The 15,582-nt window shown below is 50.5% G+C and overlaps 1 protein-coding gene across 7 annotated transcripts in view; it reads right to left on the bottom strand.

The window, feature by feature from the left end:
* The window catches only part of PALLD (palladin, cytoskeletal associated protein), a 283,240-nt gene that overhangs the window by 27,421 nt on the left and 240,237 nt on the right, over positions 1–15,582 (bottom strand). For 5 of the 7 annotated variants that reach the window (XM_032470852.1, XM_032470850.1, XM_032470851.1 and 2 more), the window contains one exon: positions 3,340–3,885. The exons of the other annotated variants lie outside the window; for them this stretch is intronic. In XM_032470852.1, coding sequence (XP_032326743.1) covers positions 3,340–3,885 — 546 coding nt within the window. The remainder of the gene's footprint in view (positions 1–3,339; positions 3,886–15,582) is intronic. 7 annotated transcript variants of the gene reach the window in all.

Genomic DNA, 15,582 nt, shown 5'->3' with positions numbered 1-15,582 from the left:
CCCTGGGGTGGGGGGGAGTAGGGGGGACATGCATGCCGGGGTGGTGTGGGAGGGTCACACAGGGAGCTTGAGACGCACTAGAAACAGGTGAGACCTTCACTTTACTGCTATCCTGTACATTCTACCAACACCTGCACGCACTTCCTTCTCTGTACTCTATTTTATGAGCCGTTTCTCAGGGGAAAAGGTTACTTTGCTGCCAAAGTGCCAACGCATCCAGGCCTGAGACCTCTTTGCGGGCATGAAGTAAGGGTGTGCGTGTGAGGTCGGAGCGAAACCAAGATGGAGCATTTGTAAAGGCAGCACCAGGGCAGAGAGGGGTCACAAGCTTTTGAGGCAAATTTCTGGCAACTGATGCTTTTCTATAAAATGAGTCCCACGCTTGTTGTCTGACGTGGAGCAGCTGGGGTGTGATCCCCCAAGTGGCACCTACTTCTGAGGAACAGAGTAACTGGTGACAAAGAGATGCCTTCCCTGCATGATGCTTTGTACAATTACAGAAATAAAATGCACACTCCAAGTAAACTGTTACCCCAACCAGAACTCATCAGAGAACCCTCCCCAGCACACGGGGACCACTGGACGACCACACTCGCCCTGTGCAGGGACACGCTCTGCTCAACTGTGCAGAAGCAACACCACCCGTCCACTCCGGCTTTAACGTGATGCCACCGACTGTTTTAAATAACGTTCTGGTGTCTGGGGGTAAAAACAGCCCAAACATGCACACTGGCGTCTGGAAGGCTGAATCTTCCAGAATGAACGATTCCAAATCTCAGGAAGTCTCTTCTTCCCTTGGCTACTGAGTGAGCCTGAAAGCACCCCTTGATGGACTGTCCCAGGTGGACATGGTCAGCACATCTCAGAGACGCAGCTCAGGGCACGACGTGACGTAGGAGGTGGTGGGTCTGTCTGGCGAGCAGGTAATTTTCTAACCCAAGAGTCCATTTCCTCCTCCTCATCCCACATTCAGCGAAATCGAACAGAAACTAAATTCCACACAGTTGCAGAGTCAGCAGAATCATCAGCACGTAGGTATCCCTCCTCGTCAGTTCTCTGCTGGTGACCCCACCAGCCCGGGGGAAGAAAGAAAGGCCCCAGGGGACCTGGGTGGGCAGAGGCTCCTGAACCTCGTCAACCTCCAAGGGCACTGCCGTGGGGACAGGCCGCTGCCCTGCTCCTTCCCAACCGTGAGGGTCATCACTGCGTCCCCGGCCCCTGCCCCCTGCCGCCCAGACGTGAGAAACAGAGCCTCACCTCCACACACACCTACTCCTCTACAGATAAAAACAGGACAATGCAAACCTACAAACGATACAACAGCCACTTCTGCATCTGATGATTAAGAAAATGGAGGTATATGAAACTCAGATTTAAGACTTACACAGACGAGAAAAAGCCCGACTAATGTATTTCTACTTCATTGAGTCACATGAAGTCAGTCCACTTACTGGCACGTGACATACAAAAAAAAACCATCCTACTAGGAAATAACTAACAGTGCAAGTGAAACTGAGTTTGCCGTCACCACATGTGCCCGATATATGAGTAAGTTATTGAAAAGATTCCCCTGACAACAGTTTGGCAGTTTCTACAAGTTCAAGGATGCCAGCTGGTCACGGCAACCCTGAAAAGGACACTCAGTCTCTGGCAAATTATCTGAATTATCATGATGGATAAACAGCTACTTTTTCATTTTTAATTCAGGACACAAATGAGTGATCCCACAGTATGCTAGAGGAAAAGTATTTCCAAAATTAAACGTATCAAACCAATGGAATGAATGCTTCAAGTGTGTGTGGGTGACCGTAGATGAGTGGCCTCTGGGCTGGAGCTGCCACTGGACTCTGGCGTCACGGGGCCTAACCATCTCTGGGCGCGGACACAAAATCAGCCCCACTGCCACCAAGTTCTAAGAAACGGCAGGAGCAACTGGCCGCTTCTGGGGTAACAATCATAAAATGTTCTGACTCCATAACTTAAGTCACTGTCATACATACGGATAAGAAGCAAGTGATTCTATTTCTTAAGATAAAGCCCTTAAAACTGCTTAAAAGAATTTCAAAGGCAAAGAGCAGATTAAACTACCCTTTCTATTTAAGAAGATAGTAGGTACATCCCCCCGGCCTCAGGCTGACTCATGTCTGACCAGATTCCAAATGAGGACTATTAGCACGATGGTTTATTGAGTACGCATCTTCCCGAGAAGCAAGATTCCCTGCCGTTCATAGCAAGAGAGGACACAGAGTATTGCTAAACACACTCCCACTTTCTGAACCTAACAGTTGGCTTCTTTGTAGCAAGATAATGCTCATCTCCTCCCCACCAAATAAAGCTCAGAAGAGGAGACCAGGCTTCCTCAGGCAACTTCTAACCAAAGCCCGTTGTGACATCACTGTTACCCAGACTCCCCTTCCTTAAGTGACTTCTTTATGTTTTCCTTTGACTGAGCTTTCTCCAGTAAAAGATCAGAGAAGCCAGACTTGAAACAGAATTCATGCCATCAACACTCAGAAAGTGCCTGATAAAACAGGACACTGCTAACCCAGGCTCCAGGACACACCAGGTCATGATCCAGTGCCCCCCTATTCTCGAAGGCGGGGCACACCCCCGACCGGGAAACTCTCGCAGGAATGAAAGTATCCTGGAGTGCCAAGGTCTTCTCACTTTCCTCCCAGTACTCAGCCCTCCTCCGGGTTTCCTTCTTTTCTCTCTGAACAATATTGGGATTCTGGCAAGCTCTGGGGCCGGGTTTCAACAGGAAGGGTTGAGATAAGGGAACTGGCTGACCTCTGCCAGCGCTTATTTCTCATCCCTTCAGGGACATGGGCACGCGCTAGCTCGGAATCTTTTACACTTCAACAGAACGTGCCAAACCCCTGTATTAAGGTTTCCTGAGGCTTTCCTGCGGATGTCACCGTACTTCTAGAGTTTCTACGTGAAGGTTGTGGAGAACTGCCGCGTCATCGCTGTGACGTAATGAAAGACTTGGACTGGGACATGGGACCCTCAATCCCTGCAGACAGCACGGCTGGGGACAGGGCTAACTGCACCATGCTGGCTGGGGACACGGCTGGGGAAGTGGGCACAGGGCCTCACTTCTCTGCACCAACGTGAAGCCACTTGTCCCCTTCCAGTCAATCACTACACATTCGAGCTAAAGTGTGTGACTTGCAGGTGTCGAGCAGACTTCGTGATTCCTGTAAGGGGGAGATTTCACACCCCGTCCGTGTCCCTCCTGGGGTGCGCTCTCAGCCCCGCGGCCCCCTCCCCAGCCCGAGGACCGCTCTGCGCCGATGCGGGGGTGCAGGGACCGGACGGGGCGGGACAGACACTCACGCGGCCAGGGCAGCCCGGGGCAGGCCGAGCGGAGAGACGGAGGTGGTGACGGAGGGGGTGCCGGTGGCGGGCGGCGAGGGCAGCAGGGCGCGGAGCAGCGCGGCGGGCGCGGGGCTCGGGCCGGGGCGGGCAGAGGCGCGGGGCCCGGGGCCGGGGGGCGGTGGCGGCGGCGGTGGCGGGAAGACGTCGGACCCAGGGCTGCCCGGCGGAGGGCTGAGTGGCGGGGGCGGCGGCGGGAGAGCGCCCCACGGGTGCTCGGGCTCGGGCAGCGGCGCACGGCCGGCGGGGGGCCCGGGGGCGCCGGGGCCGGGGTGGGGCGCGCCGGGGCCCAGGCTCTGCGCCGCGATGAACTGCTTGGGGCGCGCGTAGCTGAAGGAGCCGGAGGCCTGCATGGCGGGCGCGGGGCGGGCGGCGAGCGCGCTCATGGGATCCGGGCGCGCCGGCCCCGGGGACGCGGGCTCCGGGGACGCGGGCGGCGAGGGGCGCGCGCGGGCCTCGCGCTCCAGGCGGATCTGGTGCTGCAGCTGCTGGATCCTCAGGGCGTCCCTGCGGGGAGAAAACGGACACCTTCAGCAGGGACCGACGGCGCGGGTTGCGAAGCCCTCCCCTCCCCGCGCCCCCAGCCCCACGCGGGAGACCCGAGTGCCCTGACCCAACGTCTGATTCAACGCTGACCCCGGAGAGCCACACGGGTTTACAATTTCCGGGGACGGAGAGTCCGCCTGGCCTCCAGGAGCCGTATTTAGTTTTACCAGAACTAGAAACACTAGGAGAAAAATACTTCTGACATGAGTTCTCCATCCTCTCATCTGCGGCCAGTTTGTGGAAAAATTCTATCACAATGGGAAAGTTAAAAGAAAGGAACACTCGATTTAAGTTATTTTTCTGGCAGATTTGGGTCAATCCAGCTTGCTTACTTCATAGCTGTCAACTCTGAGCTCACTAACTACAGCTGACTTTGGGGGGAGACCCACTTCAGTTTCTGCCTTTATTCCCTGAAGAACATGTGCGAAATTTACCCCGAATTTTGGTAGTAAACTCTGAACTGCCAATTATGTGTATAAATCTTTATGCGTACTGACATTTGGTGCCAAATCTCAAACACACGCAAACACCTACCACATGCACATGTTCAATAAGCAGTAACATTACTAACTTTACAATAATGCAGTTTTAATTCCCTCAGTATTTTCCACCAAGAAAAGGTCTGAATTTTAATTTTTGACAAATAAGTTAGTAAGCAGCTAGCAGTTAGCTAAAATCTTACTCTTACTTCATTCAAAAGCTTTCCTGTCCAGCTGAATTTTACACCCAAGATGTTTCCCTTCATTCATATGAGAGAGTGACCCACGGTGGAAGGTGGCACTCTGGGAACAATCCAGAAAGAGGCAAAGCTACGCTCCTAACCTCAAGTCTTTTAAAACTAACAAGAAAACCCCCACGACGTCCTTATTCATAGAGAGTTAATCTTCAAACTCAAAGCAATAAAAGGAATTGAAGCTGCTGATAAAAAGTTTAAAAAAAAGAGAAAGATTTAGATGTTATCAAACTGTCATCAAGTATCATTAGACATTAGCTCAAGAACTCCAAATTCCTCCCCAGCCTTCATTCCCTGCTGTAATTACCCACTGAAGGGACTGCATTTACATCCCGAAAAGACAGCAGGAGAGGCTTTGCTGGCAAGTGAACAGCACAGGGAGAAGATGGTTGTGCATAAACGCCTGATCTGCGCACAGCACCCACCATTCCAACAGTGAGGCCCCACGGGCTGAACGCGAGTGCTTTGAAAGCAGCTGTGCCACTGCTCGGACTTACCAGACACTGACGTGCGAGCCCTCGGTGTGGTCTGAGCAGATGGCCCAGCACATGTGCTTCCTGCACTCAGACCTGGCCCACGAGCAGAGCTCACAGAAACCGCTCTCCAGCTCTAAACTCCGCATCCATCCCCAAGTGCCCCTTTCTGACCTCCCTGCCTTTCCTCCTTCTCGTTTCCCACCCATAGCAAAATGCTCCCTATTCCTGGCACGTTTATCCCAGCATTCTGTGCACCAGGATGGAGAGTGATCTGTGCGGCCTCCGGGCCAGCCCGGGCTCACGAGGCCAGAGCCTCAGCTGTCCTTCAAGGTATTTGAAGCTTGGCCTGGCGTCGGCGACAGCTGCATGGAGTGGCTCTGGCAAGGGTGCCACAGACGTCACCTCCTGCCCTGCATCTGTGTGGGGCCTCCTCTGCCCCTGGGGGTCAGGGGCCCTGAGGGGCCAGTCTCCAAGAACCAGGACAGGAACGCTCAGACCACCACTGTTCTGGCCCTGACCTTCTCCATGGAGTCAAGCCGACTCGTCTGGGCATTAAAACCCACCACGTGTGCTAACCCAAGAGGGCTTAAAACTGCCGACGTGCTGCTTTTACTCATTTTTATTTTTCAGCTGAAGTATAGCCGGTTTGCGGTGCTGTATTAGTTTCTGGTGTGCAGCATAGCGATTCAGTCATACAAATCTGTCTTGATATATATTCTTTTCCATTACAGGTTCCACAAGCTATTGAGATACAGTTCCCTGTGCTCCACATGGGATCTTGCTGTTCATCTGTTCTGCACACAGTGGTTTGTATCTGCCAGTCCCAAACTCCGAATTTATCACCCGCCTCCACTTCTGGTGTAAGTGACCGTTTAGGAAATGAGTGGGCATTCTAGCGTTTTGTTACCGGTATACGTTTCAGAAGAACAGAGCTAAGAGCTGCGGTTTCCCCATTTGGGGAGGGGGTGAGGAAGGTAACACGCAGGGAACCGGGGGGGGGGGCACAGCAGTTACGTTGAACCCTAAAGTGTCTGACTTGATTTCTGTGCAAATCCTAAGATTTAAAAAAATACCTGAGTTACATGGGTCTAACACCTGGATTCTGAGGTGGTGAAAGGCGCAGTTCCGGTCCCCTTCTCAGACCTCACTGTGTTACTGTTAGAAAATTCGACTTTCCCAGAGATAAAAAAGCAAAGGGAATGAAAGGTCCCAGAAAGGGAAGATCACTCCAGGGTACCTGCTGCACCGACATGGGTCTTAGAGACATTCTCTTGCATCAGCTCCAGAGCGAAGGAAGCAAGAAAAACCAACAGTGGTCATCAAGGAACCATCATCAAAACGAAAAGGCAGCCTGCTGAGTGTGGAAGGCATTTGCAAATCATCTATCCCATGGGGAGTTAATGCCAAAATATATACAGAACTCAGACAACTCAACAAGAAAAAAACCACCAATTAAAACAGAGGCAGAAGCTCTGAGTAGACATTTTCCCAAAGACGGCATGCAGATGCCAGCAGACACATGAAAGGACACTCAACCTCACTCGTCATCAGGAAATGCCAATCAAAACCACAGTGAGGCACCACCTCACACCTGCTGGGATGGCCATCAGCAAAAAGACCACAATGACACACACTGGCAAGGATGCAGAGAAAAGGGAATCCTTGTACACTGCTTGTGGAGTATAAACTGGTGCAGCCACTGTGGAAAACAATGTGAAGTTTCCTCAAAAAATTAAAAACAGAGCCGCCCTATGATCCAGCAATTCCACTTCTGATTGTTTATCTGAAGAAAATGAAAACCCTAAATTGGAAAGGTGTCAGCACCCCCATGTTCACGGCAGCGCATTTACAACAGCCAAGACACAGAATCAACCCAAGTGTCTAGCAGCAGATGAACGGACACAGATGTGCTCAATACAATGGAGTTATCATTCAGCCGTAAAAACAAAAAGAAATCCTGCCATTTGTGAGGACATGGAGGAACCTGTAGGGTAGTGTGCTCAGGCAGAGAAGGACAAATACCATGAGATTTTACTCCTATGTGGAATCCAACAAAACCAAACCAAAGGATCAAACTGAAACCAAACACACAGACTGCACTACCGGTTACTAGAGGGGAGGGGCTCTGGGGTGAGGGAAACGGGTGAAGGGGTCAGCTGGGTGGTGAGGGTAGTAACTAGCTGGGTGGTGGGGATCCCGCTGCAGTGTGCACGAAGGCCTCCAACGCTTTGCACCTGAAACTCATGTAACGGGAATAAAGCACTTAGTGTTTATAAAGGTTGAGTATTTGGTTTCCCCATTTTTTCCGCCGCCCTTTCTCTGAAATGAAGGAAGGGCGTGAAGCTGACCTGAACATCTCGGCAACGGCGTACAGCCTGAAAGGTCAGGTGCAGCGTCTGGCCTCAGGCAGGACAACGAGGTCACCTTGTTGACGTGGCCCCCACCAGCCCCTCCCAGCTGCTTCCTTCCCCAGCCTCTCCATGTCCCCAATTCAGAAAGTCCAAGACCCTCCCTACTCTCACCCCTCCTTCATTCTGCCGGTTTCAGTACTTCAGGAAATGAGCTGGCGAGACTGACGCACCTGTCACTGGTCCCTTCACAGAAGGGAACTTGCCCCAGGTCACACAGCCAGTACCTGCAGAACCAGGCCGGTAGGCACAAAGGACCCTGACCTTCAACGGCATTTTTAAAGTCTGCGGTCACGCTGCCCCCCTGGGGACAGTCCACTCTCACGCCTCCTTGGGCCACAGCAGCCAGGCCTGGGGGACCTAAGCCATCAGTCCAGGCTTTCACTCTCTACACGTTTAAGCATAGATTTATGATATCTGACTTCAACCTTGGTTCTTTCGAGAAGATCATGGCAGCTAAGGCAGGGGACCCCCTTCCCTGTCCCCAGTGGTCTGGGCACAGATTTCAGCAAGAACAGTTTTATAGACACCTGGGAGAGGAAGATTCAGATGTGGAAGGGATAAACAGAGCTGTAGAAACCGTTTGACTTTCCAGTCCAGTCACCTTTCCTGCCATTCAAAGCAGCCTTGGAGAAACCAGCCAGCTAGGTGGCAGGGTGGGGCCGGAGCAGAGGCCAGCCTGGCAGCAGCGGGCTGCTGGTGGCCCCGTGAGGACTGGAGGGGCAGGGTGCCGGGTCCCCAGGACGAGCTGGGTAAACGTCCCACAGAAAGCACAGCCACCCCCACCCCGGCTCCCGTGCAGAGCGGACCTTAAACAGCAGCGGAGAGCAGCTCCTTCCTGCCAGGCCTCTGTCACCTGTCCCCCTGCGGAGCTGCAGAGGGGGGCCTGGAGATGGGGCTGCCCTCTCACAAAGCCACCTGGGAGGGAGGCGCGGGGCAGACACCCCGCTCGCCTGGACTGCGCTGTCACACGACAAAAGTCCTGGAGGTTGGCTGAAAAGTTCCCCGTGGGTCAGGGAGGTCGGAGAGGTCAAGGCGGAGCCGGGACGTTGGGAGCATATAGCTCGAAGGCCCGGAACTACATACACCATCCTGTTCAGAGTGCTCAGCCCACAGAAGGCTCTATTAAAATGCGAGTTATTATTACCACAGATCACTTTTTCTCTGGGGAACACAGCCCGAGCTCAAAATAAATGATGTGAAAGTCTACTTCTGGAGAACAACTTTCCAGCGCCCTGGAGACCCCCGGCATGGCCCGCGGGAGCAGGGTGTGACCGCAAGTGCTCGCACTAACCCCGACGGGGCAACCGCAAGTGTCTGGAGGGACTCTCGGGACCAAGAAGCCAGAGAGCACTCGTGCTTTCAGAATAAACATGCCGTGGGGTTACCTACTTTCTAGCACTTCTTTGCGCAAAAAGGCAGAAGCACGAACGATGCTCCGCGCCCTCAGAACCGGGCCCCGTGGCGCACGGGTGCGCTGAAGGCAGGGCCGTGGGTGGCGGCGTCCTCACGAAAGCCACGCAACACGACACAGGGCACACGTCCCAGACAAGGACAACTTGGCGATTCTTGGCGACAACTGGTGTCCCTTGCTGGGCTCACGGAGCTTGTTCAGGGAGGCAGTCCCACAACCCTGGCCCCACCCTCAGCTGGGCAAGTCCAAGAATCTTCCAGGGAAGGCAGATCAGTGAGTTAGCGATACGCGGCTGGGTGCTCCCACAACGGAGTCCTCTCTGGCTGGGATCGGCTCAGTATTGTGTTACGAGAGCTCAGCACACTAACCCTCAGAGCTTATGAAACAGACGCAACACAAAACTCCCGCCAGGGTTCCGTTCAGGGCGGGCTGATTGAGTTCCCTCGATAAATTTATTACATCAGTAGTTCAACTGCCTTTTCTGCTGCTTGTGCTTCCGTGTGTGTCTTCAGGTCACAGAAACTACGCCCACATGCTGAGGGCTGACAGTTCACAACTTCTCACTGCTCCTCGGTAAAAGGCGTACAGACCACGGTCTGGAGAACCACCTTTCACACGGTACAAATGAGTCAACAGGGGCCAAGTGAGACTGCTCTGCACTGCGTTTAGGGGAAGTTCTAAGTGCAAAAATAACCATGAATGTAAATACAGTTCCCCTAAGGCTGGGGGAGACAGCAGGGAGAAACATTTGGAGTTTCTACAAAGTCCATAAAGAAGACAATGCTGAAGTCAAATTAAAACTGACCGCTGCTTGCAAGTGTGTGTTTAACATGCACTGCTAAGTGATGTAGGTTTTTTTTTTGTTTTGTTTTGTTTTACAAAAGCCTCATTCTTTGATCTAACGCACCCTGAGCTTTTGCAAATCACACTGACTCCAGACAGAGTCAGGATGCAGCACAGTTAGTGACACGGGGATCCAGGTGGACTTGACCTGAGACCAGCACGTGACCCGAGTCTCTGCTGGGAGGCGTCCTTCCTGCTGAGAGGAAGGGCTGCATCGGATTCCGAACCAGAACAACAGAGACCCTCACATCAATCACACAGAAGGCGGGTCTCCGCCTGAGCTCACGCCAGGCACCTGAGGGGGCAGTGACTACTGACCACCCCCAACCCCAGGAGCATCTCCAGACATCACAGGATTGATGGCTGGTCTCTCTGCGGTGCCAGGAATGGAGGGGCTGAGAGATGCTGTCAGACAGGGTCTGGTCCTCAGCAGGGGATGCTGCAGCTGGCCTCCTAGACGCAGAGGGTCCCCACAGGGGAGGTCCACGCAGCTCCAGCTCTCGGGGTTACAGGGCCACAAACTGTGTGAAGGAGGCAGGACGTGGTCCACAGCAGAGAGGGCACCACAGCCGGGAATGGCCCGTGATTAGGGTGTCAATGCCGTGGACGTGGGTGCCGAGGCTGGGCCACTCCTCAGGGTAGAGGAGGAGGAGGAGAGCGAAAGCCGGGTTCTCAAGCATCCCCTACAGCCACTGAGATGCCCCAACCCTTCCCGTTTCTCTCGCCGCGGCACAGGCCAGGGAAAAGGGCAGTGAGGGACTGGCTGTTGATTCTTATAAAAACGGGGCTAATGGGAATGAATGGATCGTCCCTACCGAAAATGTGTGCTATTAAGTCAAAGAACATTTTTGAAGAGAAATCTGCCCTCCAACCTTCCTGGTCAACGCTTGAGGCAAAATTGGTGATCTTATTTCTAACAGAAACACCAGGGAGAAGCTTCCTGGGGCACAGGGGCTGAGGGGCTCCAGGACCTTCCTGGAGATGCCGAAGAGCTGGGGGAAGGACGGACGGATGCTTAACGCTCAGTCTTACAGTGGAATAAAGTGTTTGGCACATTTTAAGATTTCATGTGGTCAACGTCTCCTCGAATTCCATCTGGTGTCGCACAGGTTTGAGCCACCGTGTCATCTTCATTTCAGCTGCTTTGCGGACTTGAGCGTCTAACAAATTATTACCAAGGGCCAAGCGTCCTGCCTTTCGAAAGAAACCACCATGACCTCATCAAATTGCTTCACGGGAGAAACTGTAAGAATATATGAAACACCTTGAAGGCGTTAATTCTGAAACAAATTAACCTGGTCTCGGAATTTCTCGTTTCTGTATTTGCATCATCCACCAGCCTCTGCTCCGTCTCCACCAACCTGACAGCATCTGCTTACATCTGCACACAAAGTCCCAGCGCAGCACAGGAAGGCGGGACAGACGGATGAAGGTTCTCGGGCACATTTTACAAGATGAGAGTGAACCCCTGTGCTCCACTGGAAGAAACTTGTTGTTTATCTGTTTTATACCTGGCAGTTACTATTTGCAAATCTCCAACTCCCAATTTATCCCTTCCCACCCCCTACACCAGAAATTGACACATGATAAACTGACTGCATTTCAATTAAAAAATTATTGGTGATATTAAATAATTTGATTTTGGGAAAAGAAGTGAATCCAAATTTCTGAGACGATTCAAGAGACATGCAGCACAGCAGTGACACATCCTGCCGGGAGGCCCACGGCGCAGAGGGCCTGCACGCTCTGAGTCCTGCCTTCACTGCTGTCTGAAGAAGATGCCCGTCGCAGGAAAAATAAGGAAGCACGAGAAGAATGATGTCAGCAGTGGGAATGGAGCCCTTAAGACAGCTCTTTTTTGGCTGGTTGGGGTTCTCCATGTCAGTGGCTGCACCACCAGTGATCCCTGTGGCCTTGACTACGAGAGGTCTGCCTTCTGATTTGTGAACCAAAGCTGGACTATTTTTAAATCGTCCCTTTAAATATGCTGTGAAGTTCCTCCAACTATAAGATGTACTCTCTGGTCTTTTGAGATTGGACATCTGAATATTGCTAATTTGTCATGTTACTGCATCTCTTGAGAGCCTGCATCACTAAGGATGCAGGAATTTTTAAAAACCTGTCTCTTCATGTGCTGATGAAGAACAGTGACTGATACAGATGACTTTCCACAGGCCCATCACTGCAGAACTAAACAGCATTTCTGAATAAATAACAACCTGCCAACAACACTATACGGATTCCAGCCTCCAAGGGAACATCAATAAAAGGAATGAGCAGCGGGACCTGGGTCCTCAGACTGACTGAGTTATCATACTTTATCACTAGTTTAAATGCTAACGGCCGAAGGTTCACGGCATGGACAAAGCCTCGCCTGATTGCCAGGCTCCAGTCCCAACCTCTCATCCAACAGGGAACACATTCCTGAAAAAACTAAAAAACGCACGTTGGCAAGCTCAGGAGAATGTGGCTTGGCAGCAGGAATCAGGAGCCTCCTGTCCATGGAAAGAATCGCCAATTTTCTGTGGCTCTGACCCTCCCTCCTGAGACCAGCTGCCCCAACACTCCTGAGAAGCCGTGGTGGGGGGCACAGGGAGCTGACGGTGCCCCTGGACCTTCCCCTCGAGAGGCCGGTCCAACCCCCACCCCAGCAGGAAATGACTTTTATCCGAACGTGTCCGGGGAAGAACTCCAACAAATGAAGCTCCCTCCCAGAGAAACAACTAAAACCACTCAAATAATCCTTAAATAAAACCCCAATTATTTACTGTAATTACGCTTAAGAGAAAAGGGAAGTTTATCACGGCTGCTCGAAGTTCCCCCGGGGCTCCCTGTGACTGTGCGCAGCCCGGATTCATTCACCTGGTATCCTGCCCACGGGGTTTTCTGTAACAGGCATTTAGCACCATCTCTGACACAGCAAGATCCCTGCAGCATCTTGAGACACCTTCTGAGAGAAGAAAACGGTGCAGCTGCCGCGTGGCGCTTACCTGACTCTAGTTTATCAATAATCTTGTCCAAAACGCGCAGATGACGGAGTCCGCGCCCACGATGGGGCTATCTATGATTGTACTGTAACGTTTTACACGTTGGGTGGCCCTTCATTTAGGGAAACAGTATACACACCCGAATGTGCTATTCTTTCTAAAGTGCAAAATACATGACGGGGAAAGCCACCTGAGCGAGCAACTCTCCGGTGCTGACGTGCCCAGGAGCGTACAGATGGAGGACCTGGTGCCCTTGTCCGGGGACGGGGGTGTGGACTGAGACAGTAACCGGGTTTTCTCCCTCTCGGCCTCGGGTGAAGACGCCAAGGTGTGAACTTCTGTCACTAACAATTAAACCCAACCAAACAAGAATATAGAAAAACATTCCAAAAAACAAAGGAGACATGGCCCAGTTCAGTCCCACTTCCATCAAGGGCGACCTCTTCCCTGACGAGCGAGGAGTGAGCCCTGCTCAGGAACAGCGCAGAGCTGCGTGTCCGGGGTTCTGTGCCCCAGGAACACAGCCCCCCACCTACCATCTGTGCAGGTAGAGCACTACCAGCATCACGCACGTTTTCAGGTTTAAATATAACATTACTGTCTGAAGACTAGACTCTCGAGTAACAATGATGCATAAAATATTTAATTACACTTTTCTTCCTAATCTGATCTTTTAAGTACAATCTTCTATCCTGACTGCAGCTACCAGTTTAAAAAAAAAAAGTGTCTGTAATCTTAGAAGCACAAGCAGATCACACTAGGGACCCAAGATCAGTATGTATTTTTGTTGTTAATGCCTTCTGAATAAACTCGGATGAACGTAACGGTTGTAAACACAGAAACATGAATGAATTTACTAGTGGTGTTTTTCTTGCTGTGCACATCTGTTCATCTATAAAATGCGTCATGACAGTAAAGAGCTGCAGAATTTACAAAAATGTCAAAATAGGCCAGAAGACATTACACTTACGATGCGTGATAATGACCCAAGAGACCCAACTTTAGCAACATGCTATCATCTTTTAAAAACTGTTACTAAAAGAAATTCAGGAAGCAATTCCATTTACCATCGCATCAAAAAGAACAAAATACCTAGGAATAAACCTACATAATGCAAAGAAAGGACCTGTTCTCTGAAAACTAAGATACTGATGAATGAAACTGAAGACGACATAGATAGATGGAAAGATACACTGTGTTCTTAGATGGGAAAACTCAATGTGGTTAAAATGGTCACACTACCCAAGGCAATCTACAGATGAAATGCAATCCCTATCAAATTCCCAAGGACATTTTTCACTGAAGTGGAACAAAAAAATTTTTTAATTTGTATGGAAACACAAAACACCCTGAACAGCCAAAACAATCTTCAGAAAGAAGAATGGAGCTGGGGAAGCACACTCCCTGACTTCAGACAATGCTACAAAGCTACAGTAATGAAAACAGCACAGGACTGGCACAGAAACAGACACACAGGTCAACGGGACAGGACAGAGAGCCCCAAAATAAACCCACACACTTACGGTCAACTGACCTATGACAAAGGAGACAAGAATACACAGCGGAGAAAAGACAGTCTCTTCAACAAGTTGTGCTAGGAAACTGGACAGCTGCCTGTAAAAGACTGAAATCAGAACATTCCCTAACACCACGTACAAAAATAAACTCAAAGTGGATTAAAGACCTAAATGCAAGACGAGTTCCCATAAAACTCCCAGAGGAAAACACAGGCAGACACTCTAAGACATAAATCACAGCAAGATTTTTTTTTCACACCAGCTCAGAGTAATGGAAATAAAAGCAAAAATAAACAAATGGGACCTAATTAGAAGCTTCTGCACAGCTAAGGATACCATCAACAAAATGAAAAGATAACCCACAGAATGGGAGAAAATATTTGCAAGTGATGTTACCGACAAAGGACTAATTTCCAAAATATACAAGCAGCTCATACACCTTAATATCAAAAAACCAAGCAACTCAATCAAAAAATGGGCAGAAGACCTAAACAGACATCTCTCCAGAGAAGACATCTGGGTGAAAAAACAGGCACATGAAAAGATGCTCAACATTGCTAATTGTCAGAGAAATGCAGATCAAAACTACACTGAGGAATCATCTCACACCAGTCAGAGTGGCCATTGTTCTAAAGTCCACAAATGACAAATGCTGGGGAGGGTGTGGGGAAAAAGGAACCCTCCTGCACTGTTTGGGGGAATGTAAATTGGTGCAGCCACTATGGAGGACAGTGTGGAGCTTCCTAAAAAAACTAAAAATAGACTTACCATATGATCCAGCAATCCCACTCCTGGGCATAGATCCAGAGAAAACTCTAATTGGCAAAGACGCCTGCACCCCAGTGTTCACAGCAGCACTGCTTACAACAGCCAGGATGCAGAAGCAGCCCACATGCCCATCCACAGATGCCTGGATACAGAAGCTGTGGTGTATTCATACAATGGAATACTACTCGGCCATGAAAAATAAAATAATGCCACTTGCAGCAACATGGATGGACCTAGAGATTGCCATATTAAGTGAACTAAGCCTGACAGAGAAAGCCAAATATCACATGATATCACCTATATGTGGAATCTAAGAAAATATGATACAAATTTCATTTACAAACAGAAACAGACTCACAGACATAGAAAACAAACTTATGGTTACCAATGGGGAAAGGGGGAGGAATAAATTAAGGGTTTGGGATTAACAGGTACACACTACTAGATATAAAATGGATAAACAAGGACCTACTGTACAGCACAGGGAACTACATTCAGTATTTTGTAATAAC

Source organism: Camelus ferus, chromosome 31, assembly GCF_009834535.1.
Source record: "Camelus ferus isolate YT-003-E chromosome 31, BCGSAC_Cfer_1.0, whole genome shotgun sequence".
NCBI classification, from domain to species: Eukaryota; Metazoa; Chordata; class Mammalia; order Artiodactyla; family Camelidae; genus Camelus; species Camelus ferus.
The sequence above is the reverse complement of the archived record's forward strand: the minus strand, read 5'-3'. Positions and strand labels throughout refer to the sequence as shown.